The following is a 17228-nucleotide window of genomic DNA, read 5'->3' as shown; positions in this document are numbered from 1 at the left end:
CTTCGCCATAAATCCTCTCCTACTTTCCAACTTTCCTATTTCTATCAAGAGTATCATCACCTTGAAAATGCTGTTTGTATCCAGACAAAATACTATGGAGACAGAATGTGGATCGAAATATAATATTTTCATTTTTTTTGTTTGCCTTTTCTTTCTTGTGATTTGTTTTCCCTTTTGATCATAACATGACAAATATGGAAATATATTTAAAAGGACTGTACATGTATAATCTATATCAGATTGCTTGCTGTTTTGGGGAGGAGGGAAGTGAGGGAAGAGAAAAAAATTTGGAACTCAAAATCCTACAAAAATGAATGTTGAAAACTATCTTCACATGTATTTGGAAAAATAAAATACTATTGAGGAAAAAAAAACAAAAAAAATTACCCTTTCAATTACCCAGGTTTACAATTGTGGAATCATCCCTGACAATTCCTGATCCTTGCAATCAGCTACATACACACATACATACACACACACACACACACACACACACACACACACACACACACACACACATCCAATAAGTTGTTAGATCTTGATTCCACCCCATTTTTTCATCCCTATAACTCCTACTCCAATTTAAGTCCTTGTCATTTGTATCTTTTTGTTGAAGCAGGCTCCTCGGTCTCTCTGCCTCAAGTTCTTCTCCATAATCCATTCTCCACAAAGCTGCTGAAATGATAACTCTTAAAACATCCCCTTGATCAAAAAAGCTCCAGGAAATGTTCTACTGACTCAAGGATAAAGCACAAATTACTTTACTGGAACTTTAAAGCTGCTCACGAAGTGGTTGCTCTATTTCTTTCTAGATGGATTTTTACAGCACTGACCTTCATATGTACCATCCTGGTGCAATTGCTCTATACAATACTGTCTCTCCCATTCTACCATGCACTGTGAGGGAGGGGTCAAAACCAGCCCACCTTATTTTAGCCCATATATCTTATGGGTAGAGTATTGGCCCAGGAGCTAGGAAGACCTGAATTCAAATCCACTTTCAGACATTCATTAGCTGTGTGATCTGGGGCAAGTCAATTTTAGTTTGCCTCAGTTTTCTCATCTGTACCTAGATAGCCCCTATCTCCAAAGGTTATTGTTATCCCAGATAAAATGATATAATGTAAATCACTTTGCAAACCTTCAAATGCTATCTATATTCTGGCTTTTATTATTAAGTTCAAAAAGTCCCTCAAATTGACATTGTACATGTTCTGATGAGGTCCGGAAAACTGGACATTTTCTGTAATCATTCAGAACTGCTAAGTTACTTAGAACCAGATTCATGCGAAAGTTGAGGATAAATGTAGCATTTACCCAACTCCCCTGAGAAGGAACTTCTTAGAGGGCTGGGAGGACCCCTCTTTGGCTTTGGCTTAAGTCCTTCCTCCCTCCCCACTTTGGCTGGAGGAAGCTCTTGGGAAATTTGAAGGATTCGGAGGATGTTGAACTTCTCATCTTCCCAGTGATGTCCTCGGATCAGCTGGCAGCAGCATCTACGTTGAAAGCAAAGGACAGAAGGGACTTCAGCTTCACAGTTCCATAACAAGTCCACCAAAGAAACTCATATTTAAGGGAAACTTTGTCAAGCAACCAGGAAATGTGCATTTGTCACATGTGTCTTCTAAGCATGTCTACTTTGTCCTAGTCTGAATATATCACAGACTTTTAGCGGGACCTTTTGTATTAACTGATTTTTACTATACCACTTCAGTGTATATCTATTTCTAAAGGTGATTATAAATGACTGACAATTTATTGTCAACTGATTATCTTTATGAAAAGCATCTTGGTAGGGGCTCAAGCTAATGGATCGAATCACCCTTGATTTCTTAGAGGTCCTCTAGGATCTTGATGGGAAGATAGAGGCAAGCTTTAGGAACACAGTTTCTCAATGGAGAGTGGGAATTGGGAAAAACAGACCTGGAGTTTACATGGACAGATGTTCTCCCCTCCATATCTTTTCCTCTAGGAACATAAGGGCTACTTCCTTTATGAGAAGCCCTTCCTAATTCCCCAAGTTTTGAATGCATTCTTTCCTCAAAGTACTTTGTATTTAATGTACTTATAGCAGAATTAATTAATTTAATGTCCTTATAGCAGAACAAAGCTGGCCTTCAGACTTGATCTGCTCCAGCTTTCCTGATGAAGCTTTCTGGCCATCTAAGAGTATAAAAAGTCCCAGATGCGAGGAACATGGGCTTCACAGTGGGGTGCCTAAGACCTTTTGAATGACCATACTCTGATAACCTACTGACCCAATATGTTTCCAGATGGAGACAATAAAGAGCCATGGCCAGAGAAACCAAGAGTCACTGTATCCTTGTTGAATATTCTTGATGTGCTAAGGCAAAGTAAATCCCCTTTGTTAATTGTTGAATGCTTTTTCAGTGCCTCATTTCAACCCAATATTTACCTTAAACTAAGAGGGAACTGGCGTTAGAGCTGCTTCCAAAACCCTTCCAGGACCAGGTCCTGTCTCTTGCTAAATTGGCTCCAGGTGTTCTATCACTACACTGGCTTACTGTGTTACATACAGGCCCAGAGTGTCTTGATTCCTTTAGTCACTCACAAGATAAATCCTGGGATATCACCTTTTTCCAATGATGGAAGTATTTTGTTCTTCCCAGAGTGATTAAGGACTTGCCCAAAACTAGTTTATATCTTTAATCTACTGAGAGACTAGAACATTCTGAGCCTTCTGTTCTTACATTAATTACAGTGCAGGCATGACACCCTTACATATATAAAATTCGAATATATGTTGTATTAACTCATGTATGATCATGTTATTTTCCCCCAGGAGAATGTAAGCTCTTTGAAGGAAGTAATTGTTTTGCCTTTTTTTTTTTTTAATGTCTTTGTATCTCCATCCCTTATCACATTTTTATACCTTCCTAGAGACATGCCCTTGCTTCCGATCTTCCCCCTCCATAGAATAAGCAGACCGATAGTAAAGCCCCTGTCTGTGTCACTCCCTTGCTCAGAAAGCTCTTTCCACTGGCTATGCAATAAAACCAACATCCTTGTCTTTGGCATTTAAAATCCTGCACAATCTCCTTCCCAACGATCCTTCCAGACTTACTATCCTCCGGCATTCCGGCCCAACTGACTCATTTGCGGTTTCTTACACCGGACTCTTCCCCTCGGCCTCACGGCGCTCTCACTTCCTTAGTCCACATACTGCTTGCCCCCAGCATTTCTCTCTTTCATGTCCCTAACTTTGGTGACTGTGCCCAGCGGTGCGATTGCTGGGTCAAAACGCATAGACAGCCTCGTAACCGTTCTCGCATAATTCCGCACCGGGCTGGGTAGAATAGTTACTTGTGCCCGTCTTTCACCCCCCTCTAACGCTCATTGCTTTCCATGTTTTGGTTATCCTGGCCAATTTTCAGGGTATGGAGTGAAACCTCAGCACTGCTCACATGGATCACTTAAGAGTCCTTTTGATAAATGTTCATACCCTTTGACCTCAGTTTTTGAGGAAACAGGACATCTCCTTAGTTGGACTAGAATCTGATTCAGTCTCCTCCCTCAATAGAACTAGATGTAACCCCACATCGCTCTGCGGGAGCCTAAAGAAAAAGTCGGGACTTCGGAAGAAAAGAGGATAAATTAAGTTCATAACAGACGACACGTTTCCCTCACGTAACAGACGTTGTAATCTATAAAGTCACGTTATGGAGCCGTCCTTGTAACCGGGAGAGGATGGTCAGATGGACAACTCTCTCCACGGGGTTTGTGGGAAGGTGTTTTATGGAAAGGGTTTTATGCGGTGCTTTGCAATCTGCACGGGGAGATGGAGCGAAGAGGAAGTGAGTTATGGATCTCCTGAAGTTTCAAAGCAAACCTGGAGCTCACCGACCCCAACAGGCCGTTTTATTACCTGGGGCTCTCCAGGGGGTGAATTGTACAGGTGCTGCGTTGTCCTGGCAACCATGGCGGGGGCGGTGTGAGGGAAGCCAGAAACTATCAAGCCCACCTACTTTCTACAGCGCTCTCCGGCCCAAGAATTGCGCAAGCGCAGTTTACTTCCTCCGTCACCTGTTACAGAGCTCCTCATTGGTCGCGCCATTGAAAGTCAGAACTTCGCTGAATCAATACTACACCCTTTCCCCCCAACACGTGATCGCTTAGCTGCGTCCCTGGCAATCCTCCTGCCAATAGCACCCCGGGGGGGGGAACTGACGATGGAGGCCCCGCCCCTCTCACCATCTCTTCCTCTTTTCCCTTCCGCCCGCACCACGTGTTCTGCCGGGACAGGTCCCCTCCTCCCTTACTTCTTTTGCTTTCCCCTCGGTCCGTTTTCACTGCCCTGCGGGAGCTGCTGTAAAATGTCGTGAGCGGCACTCGGCACTTTACGGCTTGGCTGTACCCGAGGAGAGCCCGGGACGCCCACCGGCAGCTAGCGCCGGTCTCCCCGATTCTCCTCCGCCTCCCCTTCCCTCTTAGGCCCTCCTCTCCTCTTCGCTCTCCCTCGTCCCCCAGTCCCTCTGCAGTCTCCGGAGATGTGAGCGCTGCCATGCGGCCGCGGTGCCCCCGGCCCCTGGGTTAAGGCGGCAGGTGTCACGGGAGGCGGGGAAAGGGACCGAGGGGAGGGCGGCGGGCTGTGAGTGTGTGACTGTGAGTATCGGGAGGAGGGGGAGTCCTGCGAGGCACTCCGGGGCCGGAGGCATGGAGGAGAGCATGGAGGAGGAGGAGGGCGGCGGCGGCGGCGGCGGCTATGAGGCGATGATGGACGACCAGAACCACAACAACTGGGAGGCCGCCATGGACGGTTACCGGCAGCAACCGCCGCCCCAACCGCCGCCCTCCTCCTCTTCCTCCTCCTCGCCCCGGGAGCCGCCGGGAGTGCAGCTGCTGGCCGTGGCAGCGGCGGCCACCGAGAGGAAGGCCCCCAAGGAAGGGTTGGGGCCGCCGCCGGAGGCCAACGGGGTGACGATGATGATGATGAAGAGCTGCGACGCGGCCGCGGCCAAGGTGGCCACTGCCCCCACCCCTAGCGCCACCATCAACATCAATACCTCCACCTCCAAGTTCTGTGAGTCTTCTCTCACCCCCGCTTTCCTCTGGTCTTGGTCCCGCCGATCCCCCTCCCCTCCTGCCTCCGCCGGCCGGGATAGTGCCCCCGGCCGCCGGCCGCCTTGGGGAACAGCTCTGGGCTCTCGGTGCTCTCCTTGGCTCCCCTGTTAGAGTTCCACCCCCGCCAGGGAGGGGGAAATGGGCAGAGCCGGCCCTCTTCTAGTCCCGGGGTGGGGGAGGAGAGCAGGCGGCGGCACCCCGGAGGATCTCTAGGGCTCTTCCCTTTCGAAACTGCGAGTCCGGGGTGTGAGCGGCGCGGCATATCCGGGGACACCGGCCCGGCCTCTGGCGGGGCGGGCTGCCTGCGGAGCTCGGGGCTTTGTGTGAGCGGGAAGCTGCGACAGGACCCTGGCAGGTAGAAGTCCTATCTCCGCTTCCAAGGCGGCCTTCTTGAAGGGAACTTTGTCCAGCACCTGTTCCCGTTGGAAGTTTGTTACAGAATGTAAAACTTCCTGACGGATGAGTGCTCTGTCTCAGCCCTGTGAGCCTATTCCGCCTTAGAAAAACCTGTCTTTTCATCCTGAACTAAGACGTCATACGACTTATTTTTAAAATTGCTGAAATAGCAAGTTGATTCTTAAGAGTTGAAAAAGCTTCTCTTTAGTGATTTTCTAAGTCAAAGACTTCAGTCATGACGAGGTTATTTATGTGGTTTTTTTGCACTTCCCCCCCCCCCCCATTATTATAAGGAATTTTGCTTTTCACTCTGGTAAAGCAACTTTGAGATGAAGTTTTCAGTGACTAATTTTGTCAAGCTGTACTAGTAATTGCCCAATTTGCTGTGCAGAGCACGTATTAGGGTGAATCAAAGTATCCAATTATAACATTATGCAAATTTTTATTGGAGGATAATGTATCCCATTGCTTTTTGTCACTTGAAGATAATGTTGATACCTAATTTGGCTTTCCATTTCGTGGGTGGGGTGGAAAAGGATGGCACTTAAGATGTTTATCCTTGAATTATTATTAAGGTCCAGGTCAGCACTTCTGCTTGGAAGATTGGACGGATGACTTGTATAAGAACTAAGAAAAGCTTCATTTGATGTTTAATATTTAGTTATTAATATGAGAAACATTTAAATTGGCAAGAAAGTTAATAAATGAAAACCAAGTGCTAGTGAATGTTTTTGATTCCATTAAATTTTTTTCTAATTAAAAGATGTTTGAAAATAATTTGATCAAAATTCAAGGAAATTTGGGTTTATTTGTCATTGTCCTGAATAATCTTTCTTCACATTATTTTGTAGGGGAAGTTGATCTGTTTACAAGGAAGCCAATTAGTGCATACAGACCTTAATGGACGCTTGTCTTTCCTTCAGTTTGTCTCACAGATTGCTTAAAACCCTTGCTAAGATTGCATTTCATTTCTGATTGATAGATGGCAGGTTTGTGTGGTGGCTGTTCTTATATATAGGCATTATAAGATAATTTGCTCTAGACTGTTTTTTGCATGCTTAGTCCATTGGAGCTGTGCCACAATAAATGTCCTTTTCAAAAAGGTTAAGTTTGAAAAAATTCTCCGTTCTAAGACATTGTTGGTTATCCTATGCCAACTAAGTACAAAAATTTTTAACTTGGGGTCCACAAGCTCCCCCTCCCCAATTTGGTAGCTATATTTCAATATAGTTGGTCTTCTTGATAATTCTCTATATTTTATTTTATTTTAAACATTTAAAAAGATTATATTTAAGAAGATTATGCATGTTTTCACCAGACTTCCAAAGAGATCCATGTCACCAAGTTAAAAAGCCCTTCTCTGAGGTGACCTGATGAACCTGCCTGGAAAAGCTAGATGCACTTCTGTTGGCAGAAGGTCCACTTTCCCTATTTTTAAGCTCTATGGACTCACCTTGACCTGTAGCTTATCATGTTAATTTCTATCTGCCAGTCTCATAATGAAGGTTTTTCTTAAACATTCCTTAACCATTTCTTAACCACATAACCATTCCTACTCCCTTTTCACTCCAACATTTGGCATATTATTGAAACCTAAATATTTAGATGATAGATTGCTAGCTTGACTGCTTTCAGCCTTATATATCTAACATCAAAGATTTTCATATGTTGCTTTTCTGGTTTAGGTGAATTTTTGACTTTTGAGATTTGTCAATTTACAGTGTAAATTTCATTCACTTTTTTCCTGCTTAGTCTTCCTTACAAATAGAATTTCTACTGCATTGTCCCTTCAGGCATGACTGTAAAAATTGACTTAAAAATGGTCTGATTTCTTTTGATTGTATTCTGAGATGGAAGGATCGACTTTAGCTACAGAGAACTCATTAAGATCCTAAGTTTCCAGATTTGATTTTGTAGATAACATCAATTATTTTTGCAGTGGAGTTTGGGTATATAAAGATGTTTCATAATATAGTTAGTCTTACAGCTTAGAGAACTTTTTCAAATTCATGTTCCAAATTTACTCTTCAAAAAATTGTCACTAATTGTTTCTATAGAGCTCTTTATAGTTGCAAAGCACTTGAAACTGTGTATTCTTACCATAGTCTCAAGAAATAGTGAGTACCATTATTTTTATTTTTTCTCTTATTTTATACATGAAACAGATTTGAGTTGAAATAACTTTTCCAAGGCTATACAACTGTTAAATGGCAGAGCCAGGACTTAGTCCAAGTCCAGCTTAATTGCTATTTAATTTTGGACAAGACCTGTGGATTTCACTGCAGAAAACTCCCTCTACCGATGTAAATAAGCAGTTTCTCAGCACCTTCTAGTCTTAGTTGCCAGGGGGCACTGAGGGTTTGTGAACTGGACTAAGCCTATCCAGTAGGATTTGAAGCTATTTCTGCCTGACTTAGCCTAATGATGTATTGCCGTCCTTTTTTCCCCACCAACTTAACTGTACTGTCACTTCTAAACTGATAACATGAAAAATAAGAAGTTATTATAGTTCAAGTATAAAATCTCTAGCAATTCAAATGATGAGTAAACTTTTGGTTTATTATTATTATTTTTGCCAAGTATGTTCTTAAATTGAACCTTTGTAGTGGAGGTCTTGATAGTCTTTATGCTTTTGCTGTAACTACTACATAGAGATTTTGTTTACTTTACATTACTGCATTGCAGCTTAAAGAGCCATATTGATAATTTTAGAAGTGCATAGTTGTGTTGTATGGTAACTGTTCCAGAGGAATTTAAATGATAAATATTTTTAAATTTTTGTATTTTCAATAATTTTTTATTTTCCAAATACATGTAAAGACAGTGTTCAATATTTGTATTTGCCTTTATGTTCCAACTTCCCCCTCTCCTCTCCCTTACCACTTTGCTCCCAGCAGGTAAACAGATGATAATCTTGCCAGCTGTAGAAAGAGGTAGACTAACCTATCCTAGGCAGCTTTCTATTCTTAAAAACACTTAGTGAAACAAATTCTCAAATTCCAAGACTTCTCTTTACCTAAGTTAGGACTGAAACAATAAAGGAAAAGACTGAACAAGAGCATGTTTGCAATGCAATTTCTAGTTCTAAAAAGTTGGTTGTAGTATGGATCGTCTATTAAATACTTTTAAGTAGCTAGTATAATTATAGACTATTTCTGAAATGTAGATTACATTTTACCTATGGAAAAAAATCTTGTAAATGTTGTCTAGCCCCTGTATATTACAGATGAAACTAAGGCCCTAAGAGATACTCTTTCTCTCTCAGAATCACTAAGTAGCAGTTAAATTTGGACCCAGAGCTCATATAAATGTACTTCTTTTATCTTCATTGGGAGGGGGGCAGAAATGGAGATGGATAAAGGAATTTGAAGAAGAAATATGTATATAATTATTATATCTATGCCAAATTTTAAAATTTCATTTCATCTTATGAAACATTTTGATTGCACTGTGTCTTTAGGTTAAACTCAAGGATTTTGCCTTGTCCAGAATGTTTATATTTAATACTGCTACCAAATTAAAAAAAAAAAAAAGCAAAAACAAAGACACCTCTTAGAATAGTCTTTCTTAACCTACTTTTCTAACTATTGTTGTTTCCTTGGGATTTATCAACATATCTGCCTTGATTTGGTTTACAAATTGGCAAAAAAGAAAGAACAATAAATGGGACTTTTTTTTTTTTTTAAATATGTGGAAAGTAGACAAACATGATTTTGTTTCCCCCTTTACTTGGCATACTCTTAGATGCATCTGTGAATCTCATCTTGTGTTATAAATGTCAAAGAACTTATTTTTTCATTATCAGAAAGAAACTGAAGTAATGTAGATTTTTAAAGACAATTTAAAACATTAATTTCAATGTTTAAGATTCTGAATATATGACAAATTTGACAACATCTAGGCTAAAATCTTTTAATCTTTGTGCCTTGAATATGTTGGAGCAAGAAAATATGCGAAGTATTGAAGTGAAGAAACTTTCTTCAAGTTCCATACCAAAAACCTTCCATAAATCATAAATACAACTATTATTCTTTTACATATATTGAAGTAGATTTACTCTACTGATTTTTTTTTTTCTCTAAAAATGTTAACTGATTTTCTTCTTCATAAATCTAGTGGACATTTCTTATTTTTCATTCCCCATGACTTCTCTGTGGCAACAGAAACTATTGACTAATCTATTCCTTAAAATTCTATAGTGTTTGGGGGAAAAAATAGAACCAAGCAAACATAAAACCCCAGAAATCAAGTGAGAAGAAAGTTTCAAAGTGGAGTGGGTTAGCTAGCTGTTGTTAGAGAGGTCAAGAGAACAGGCCTGAGAAAAGTACCATGAGATGCTCATGAGAAGCAGTCTGGTAGCAGGTAAAGTGGTGGGCTTAGAGTCCAGAAGATGTGTTATATTCTGTAATTTATTACTTTTGTGAAGCCCTATAGCCATTATCTATTAAAACCTTACCTAGTTATACTAAAGTTGGTGGAGGGAATTGTTTAATTACAGCTGCAGAGCATATTCTTGTTTCTTGATTGTCGGTATTTTTTTTTTTTCCTCTGTAGATATTTCCTAAATTTATATCTCCTATTCCCTCCTCTGCCCTCCCATTCAATGTTTTCAGCAACCTGCAGCATGATTTACTTGAAGAGTTTGAGATTTGGGTAAACGTAGAAACAAAATAGAATTTGTCTTTTCAAATTGTTTGTCTCCTTAGAAACTAGTTTTTCTTAGGTATTCAGTGGTCAGTTACCATTTCTTTAGTCTTCCAGGTTAGAAATCTTGGAGGTACAGGATCATGAATTTAGACCCAGCTAGGGACCTTAGGTGGTCACATAGTCTTTTCAGTTTATTTCAAATCTAACACTTTTCTGTACACTGCTACCTCCTGATTATTCTTTCCTCCTCCACCCCCCCCCTTTTTTTTCCCCAACATGTCTTATAGGATTTGACTTTTCTAACTTTTGAAATATGTCAAATTTAACCCTTCCTATTCTCAGTGCTACCACTCCAGACTTTTAGGAATAGGCCTTAGATGTCATCTACTCTAACCTTCATTTTGCCTTGTTATCCTATCCAGCTTCCATTATCTCTATCCTTTACATAACTTCCTGAAACATTTTTCTTAATATTCAGTCTTGCTTAAGAAGGCAAACTAGAGTAGTGCAAAGCATATTGGAGTGAGGAACTTGTTCACTGTCTAGTCATGATTGTTTCTAATGGCCTCTGAATTTAAAGCTCATGAACTTATGTTATTTATTTTTTTGACTTAATAATTCTGAATTTGTTGCTGAGTCATGTAGGCAGTTTTATTTCCTTCAAGTCTTTAACATATAATCTTTCATTTTGTCTTGGTGGGTTTTCTCCCTTGGATGAGAGATCTGAAATGTCCAGCCTGTTGGGATTTTATTTACAATTGAGAAAGCGAAGATAGAGAGAAGTTGAGGTTTTATTTGCAATCAGAAAAGCCAAGGCAGAAACTAAACTTATTTTTCCCCCCTGGTACATTATTAATACATTATTAAAGAATCACAGATTTAGAGCTGAAAGGAACCTCAGAACCTAGTCAGTCCAGCTTCCTAAGTGCCTTGTTAGAGGTGAATAGAATTGAGCTGGATAGTTTTCCCATTTGTGACAGGATTTGTGTAGGATGAGCCTGTTTAATATTAGGGACTAATAATAATTTGTCTTGGAGTCTAATGTTATTAAAATTACCATACCCCTTTGTGTATTTAAGGTGACTCTTTGAAAATTATGGCTACTTTACTTTTTTTTCTTTCTTTCTTTCTTTTTTTTTTTTTTTTTTTTTTAAAGAGAGGGGAATGTAAATCTAAAACATATGACTAAAGGATGAAATGATATTGCCTGGGCCAAAACAGTTAAAAGTAACTTACAGATGCCCTGTTCCTTTTTTTTTTTTTTTTTTTTCCATTTGCCATGAAGAAAGAAGGCATGGTTTTGCAACTCTTACTTGAAGTTCCATTTCAGATTGTTTAGACTTGTCTAGGCATTGCCTGATGAGACATGTTGATAACACTTGAAAGATTTCAAAGATTAAAATTTGGATTTATATCATTAGTTTTTCATGGAATATTTAGCAGTGACCACTGGCTGGCTTTGAGGAGTTGCTGAGATTGAGTAGATTGGTATAAATGAATTAATGCCAATGAGTTAACTACCATAGTTAAAATCAAGTCTGAATTAAAGCTTTCTATGATTTCTGAGTTTAATACTCATTTGTGCTAAAGTTGCTTAACCATTTTGGTTCTTTTAAAATTTAAAGCTGATAAATTGTGAAAATGTAGGCAATTCCAAAAGATATTATGGGTCCTCATTGTTTTCCCATGTTAACTTGATTTATTAGACAGGACTGAACTAGTTGGCTACTTTAGTCTGAATGGCATCAACTTGATGTATGTATGCTTTAGACTGATATATAAACATTTAATTTGGCATTGGTTGCCGAAGTTGCATGGGAGTTCAAGAATGCTTTTATTTATGTTGGAATAAATTATATTTTAATTGTTACCTAATTACTAGCAATCTGGTATTTCTAAAACCTCATAAAATACCAAATATATTTTAACCAACTCAACCCACTTCCAAATTTATTATCATAAATGCTTACTGTTCAGATCTGAATCATTTCAGTGATAAGTGTAATGTCATCTAATAATATACTAGAAACAAACCATACTTTTAATATTATATAAATATCTGCTTTATATAAGCTCCTTGAGAATTGGGATTTTTTGGGGGGATTTGTATTCATATCCCATGCCACCACTTTTTGTGGACACTTAATAAATGTTTGTTATTTGATCTAGTAGAAGTAATATTTTTTACTGAGCAATTAAGTTATTTTTGTCAAGGTTCTTAGCATGATGATATTCAACAAACAGATGTGCCGTGAAAGTGACTTATTTGGCGGCACAGTGCCTAGTCTGAAGTAAGAAAGACTGGAATTCAGATACAGCTTCAGACACTAGCTATGCATCTCTTGGCAAATCATTTAACCCTTTTGCCTCAGTTTTCTTATCTGTAAAATACCTTGGAGAAGGAAATGTCAAACCACCCTAATATTTTTGCCACAAAAATCCCAAAAAGGAGTTAATGAAAAGTTGGACAATCTGAAAGATGACTAAACAGAAAAAGCTAGAAATGGATATTAATAAGTCAAGTTATTGACAGGATACTTTTCAAATATATCCTACATATTGTATTAGTAATTAGAGATACTAATGCAGGGACACAAATTGGACCTTTTAAGTGTAGAACTTTAGAATGAGGACCCATGATAGTAATGTGGTAGTAGCATTAAAGAGATGTAAGACTTTAATGGAAATCTAGGGAACAGAGAAGTGAAAAAATGGTACAGATCATTTGAATAAAGAAGAGTGAAGGCATAAGTAGAGTATTATTTGAGTATTTTATAGACCATCTGGGGAAAAAAAAAATTCTTGAGGACATAGAGAAGTAACTTACAACCCTATAGCAATATGCTATAGTGGGAAGGAGGAGACCTGAAATATCTAGATATCTCCCTCTTTGAAATAGGACTGCAATAATACTTTTTTACTTACCTTAATTATAACTAATATTTATACGTCAAGATATTGACAGGTTAGAACAGAGGTGTTGGGAGGATTCTGGGAAGATGTTGGGAGTAGGTTGATAAATTTCAAGCTTTCCCCATTTCTCCCACAAATAGAACAAATTTGTGCCTCAGAGTGAACATAGACTAGTGAAAAACCAATTGTTGGTTTTATATGGATTGGTTTTATATATATAGAAATATATACTTATTAACAATTGAGTAAGCTCAAAAGAAAGATTGGGGCAAAGTTAAGGTAAAAATAGTGTCATACAAATGAGATGCAGAGGAAGAATAAACACAGACAAGAAAGTATACCTTGTAGTTCTGAACACTACTGACAATGGGAATAAGTTTAATAGGCAATACTACCTATGTACCATGAAGGGTATAGCACCATCCAAAATCTATAAAGAAATAAGAGAGGAAGAATAGGTGGATGGGAGACAAAGGGTAGGGGAAGAAGACAAGGGAGAGATCTTTGGGTCAAGGCAAATTATGGAGCAGAATTTAATGGAAGGGTCAGCAGGGATAAGAAAGACTTGTGTATGTGAGTGTGTGTATGTTGGTATATATCTACATATGTATATATAAATATATCTTAACTGTAGTTTACTTGGGGATGAATGAAAGGGAGGGGTGTGTGTGTGTGTGTGTGTGTTTGTATTAATCTACATATGTATATATAAAAATATCCTTAGCCTGCTTAGGGGTGATGGTGAGGGATGAAAAGTGGGGGGAAAAAAGAATAAAATAAATAAGGCATGCAGCAAAAAACTAAAGAAAAATTTACAATGAAGTTAAAAAAAAACACACTCATGAATATAATTTATTCTACTATAATACTAATACTAATTTTCTTAAATTGATATTTGTTGGTATGTATATTTTGAATCCTCCCTGGGTAATACTGGGCATATGACAATATTCTCTTCTGTTTAGTTTCATTTTGTTTTGTATTGTTTTTTTGTTTTTCTTTTTGCATATCCTGCTTCTTTAAATAAAATAAATTTGGAAATTAAAAAAAAAAAGTACAGAGGTGTCACATATACCTACTTGTAATACTCCTTACTACAGCTCAAACCAGATTAAAATGTAATTGGTAACTATTTAACCAAATAAATAAAAATGTAATAATACATAGATAACATTGCATTTGAAAATGAAATCCATAGGCCCCACAGGCATCCTTCTGTATGGATTATTATCCATATTCTCCATTTGTGAAAATGATTGCTACTTCTGCTAGAATATTAAGCCAAGTTTAATAAGAAATTTTCTTGGAATTAATATGAAGTTTTTTTCTTGGGTTTAGGAACATCAGTTTCATGAATACAAGATAAGGGAGTTATGGATAGATAGCAATTGAGATTGAGGGGTAGTTTAGTAGACTTATAAATTCATTGAGTGCAATATGATGCTCAAAAAGGTAAATGTGATTTCAAATTACATTCAGAGAAGTATAACAGAAGGGTAGGGAGGTGATGGCTCCTGTACTCTTATCTTAACCCAGACCACTTTGGGAATGTCATGGTTGCTTTATCCTTTAGCAGTTAGTATGCAATCCTTAACTTGTCAGCAAACACTTAGGCTGAATTGAGTGGATTGATACTATAATAGAAAGCTTGGTCTGGGGTCAGGACCTAGGTTGAAACCTCAACTCTGACACTACTTATGATTTTGAGTAAGTCCTTAACATCTCTAGGCCTTAGTGTTAAAACTATCTATGTCTATATAAACACTGAACAGCTATAGATCTATAAACTCAGTTCATCCAGATGAACTATTTCCTCAAGTATTAAAAAAGCTGGCAGATGGGATTGTTGAACCAATCTCATCTTTGGTTACTCAATCTTTGAAAGATGATGGAGAATTAAGGAAATATTGAGAATAGAGGATTACAAATATCCTAATTTTCATAAAAGAATGACAAACTGTAGGCTGGTGAGTTTGACTTCAATTAAATTCTATATAATCCTGTTAGAGTGTTTTGTGGGTATTTACTAAAGGAATAGTTACCACAAAGTACTAGCACAGTTGCATCAAAAAATAGGTCAGACCAGGTTTGTATATTTTTTGGGATCAAGGTATAGCTCTTAGATTTTAAAAAATAATTTGAGTCTCTTCTTGAGCACCAGTAATATTGTTAGGGCTATTTGGAACTAAGTTAATATTTACACTAAAGTAATGGTTTGAAGGATGTCTCCGGTAGAGTGCCCTATGGATTTGTGCTTGCATCTGCATTGCTTAACATTTTTAGTAGTGGTTTTGATAATTAATCCAGATTCAGGAATCAAAAAATTCTTGAGAGGTTTGAGAGAATTGTCCCAGAAATCATATCACCAACTCTGTACTTCTGCTAAGAGTCTCTTTTAATTTTTAAAACTTAATTCTCTCATCATATAAATTATGCCTTTTTTTTTTTTTTTTTCTTTTCACTATACATATTTCCTTTGGGTAGCAATATTGTTCTCATCAACTAGTTCATTCCCTGTAGGTACTCCTGATACTTGCCATTTTTAAGTTCTGCTGCTCTGATAACCTCCCATTCCCTCTCACCCCCCCCCCCCATGATAAATATTGATGGTTTTCCTAAGAAGGAAGTTGTTAAATCCTAGTTTAACCTTCTTTTGCTGGTGAGGAAAATGTGGCCCAACCAAATTGGTTTCCTAGTTCTTAGGAAATTTTAAAAATATTAATAGTACAAATCATCTATTAAGTATCTTACAACTTTTGTTAGTTGTGGAAATAACCACAAAAGTTCTCAACTTTCACTTATACTTCCTGCTTTTATTTTTAAAAATAATTTTGGAAGTGTCCCTGAAATCATGCCATATTTGTCAAATTAATAATGAAAAACTTATCAGTACTGTTATAATGGAACTTCATTACATTGCTTCTTGGTTTAAAAGCCTTATATTCTTCCTCAAAAAAACTCTTCCATATTTAAGTTTTAGGTCTTGTTATGTCTCATTAATTCTCACGTAGATTATAAAATGGGAGATTTTGGGCTATCCCTCTCTTTTTCATAGTTTCATTCTGGACATTAGCCTCTTGGCCAACTCATCTTTGGAATGGAGCTAATAGTGAATCACCTTTTAGAATTGTATCAGTGTGAAAAAAACTTTAGAAAAGTAATGAGAGCTTTAAGTGAAACTGTTACATCTAGAGGGATTATTCTTTTCTTATGGAAATTTTCCCTTCTATGAGTGTTGGCCACAAAGTTGCTTCAGACAGTCTTTAAAATGTGTCTTTAAATTATCACAAGCATTTAGTGTCTGTCTCTGTGTCTGTCTCTCTCCCTCCCTCTCTCCCCTTCCTCCCTTTCTCTCCTCTATTCCTTCCCTTCTTCCTCCTTCCCTCTTTTCTTCCCCCTTCCCTTCTCCTTCTCCCCTCTCTTTTCTCTCTTCCTTTTTCCCTCAATGAAGCAATTGAGGTTAAATGATTTTTGCCAGGATCACATAGCTAGTAAGTATTAAGTGTTTGAGGGTCAGATTTGAACTCAGATTCCTCCTGAATCCTGATTGTTCTATCTACTGTGCCATCTAGCTGCCTCTCCAAGCACTTAGTCTCACAGTCCTACTCAGATTGGGTTCATTCTGGGGTATTTGATCTTGTCTTTTCAGCTTTAAAGTATACTGTCGGTATATTCTTAGTGGAAATGAATGGATTATGCACTGGAGTTTGAGAATATTTTACTGGTACTGAAGTTTTAGGAAAAGGAGTAAGAAAAACTGGTAGTATCAGCTGAATTTGCCAAATACTTTCATTGTTAAAGATGAAATGTTTAATTCTTGTCAAATTGTAAATTGATGGTTGGTTTAAATTACTGACTGGGAAATTTTTATTTTCTGTTGAAATGGTTTTTTGGCAAATGGGGTGCCAATTAGAAATGAAGTCATGATTAGGTGATAGAGGACAAGTATAAAATTGGGGAGTAAATCAGATATAGTTAAAATATTATAATGAAATTGGATCACTGTTTTAAGTATGATAGATGAACATGACTTTTTTTTTTTTTTTTTAGTAATGAATGTTATAACTATTGAAGATTATAAGAGCACATACTGGCCAAAATTGGATGGTGCCATAGATCAGCTTTTAACTCAGAGTCCTGGTGACTATATCCCTATATCATATGAACAGATATACAGGTAAGATTATCTT

The 17228-nt window shown here is 38.0% G+C and overlaps 1 protein-coding gene across 3 annotated transcripts in view; it reads left to right on the top strand.

The window, feature by feature from the left end:
- The first annotated feature begins 4674 nt into the window (after positions 1 to 4674).
- LOC141558473 (CDK2-associated and cullin domain-containing protein 1-like) overlaps positions 4675 to 17228 on the top strand; it is an 86699-nt gene continuing 74145 nt past the window's right edge. For all 3 annotated transcript variants that reach the window (XM_074295731.1, XM_074295729.1, XM_074295730.1), the window contains exons 1-2: positions 4675 to 5041; positions 17089 to 17215. In XM_074295731.1, coding sequence (XP_074151832.1) covers positions 4675 to 5041; positions 17089 to 17215 — 494 coding nt within the window. The remainder of the gene's footprint in view (positions 5042 to 17088; positions 17216 to 17228) is intronic.

The sequence above is a fragment of the Sminthopsis crassicaudata genome, chromosome 2 (genome assembly GCF_048593235.1).
Source record: "Sminthopsis crassicaudata isolate SCR6 chromosome 2, ASM4859323v1, whole genome shotgun sequence".
Lineage (NCBI taxonomy): Eukaryota > Metazoa > Chordata > Mammalia > Dasyuromorphia > Dasyuridae > Sminthopsis > Sminthopsis crassicaudata.
Note: the sequence above shows the minus strand (reverse complement) of the source record. Positions and strands in the feature narration are given on the sequence as shown.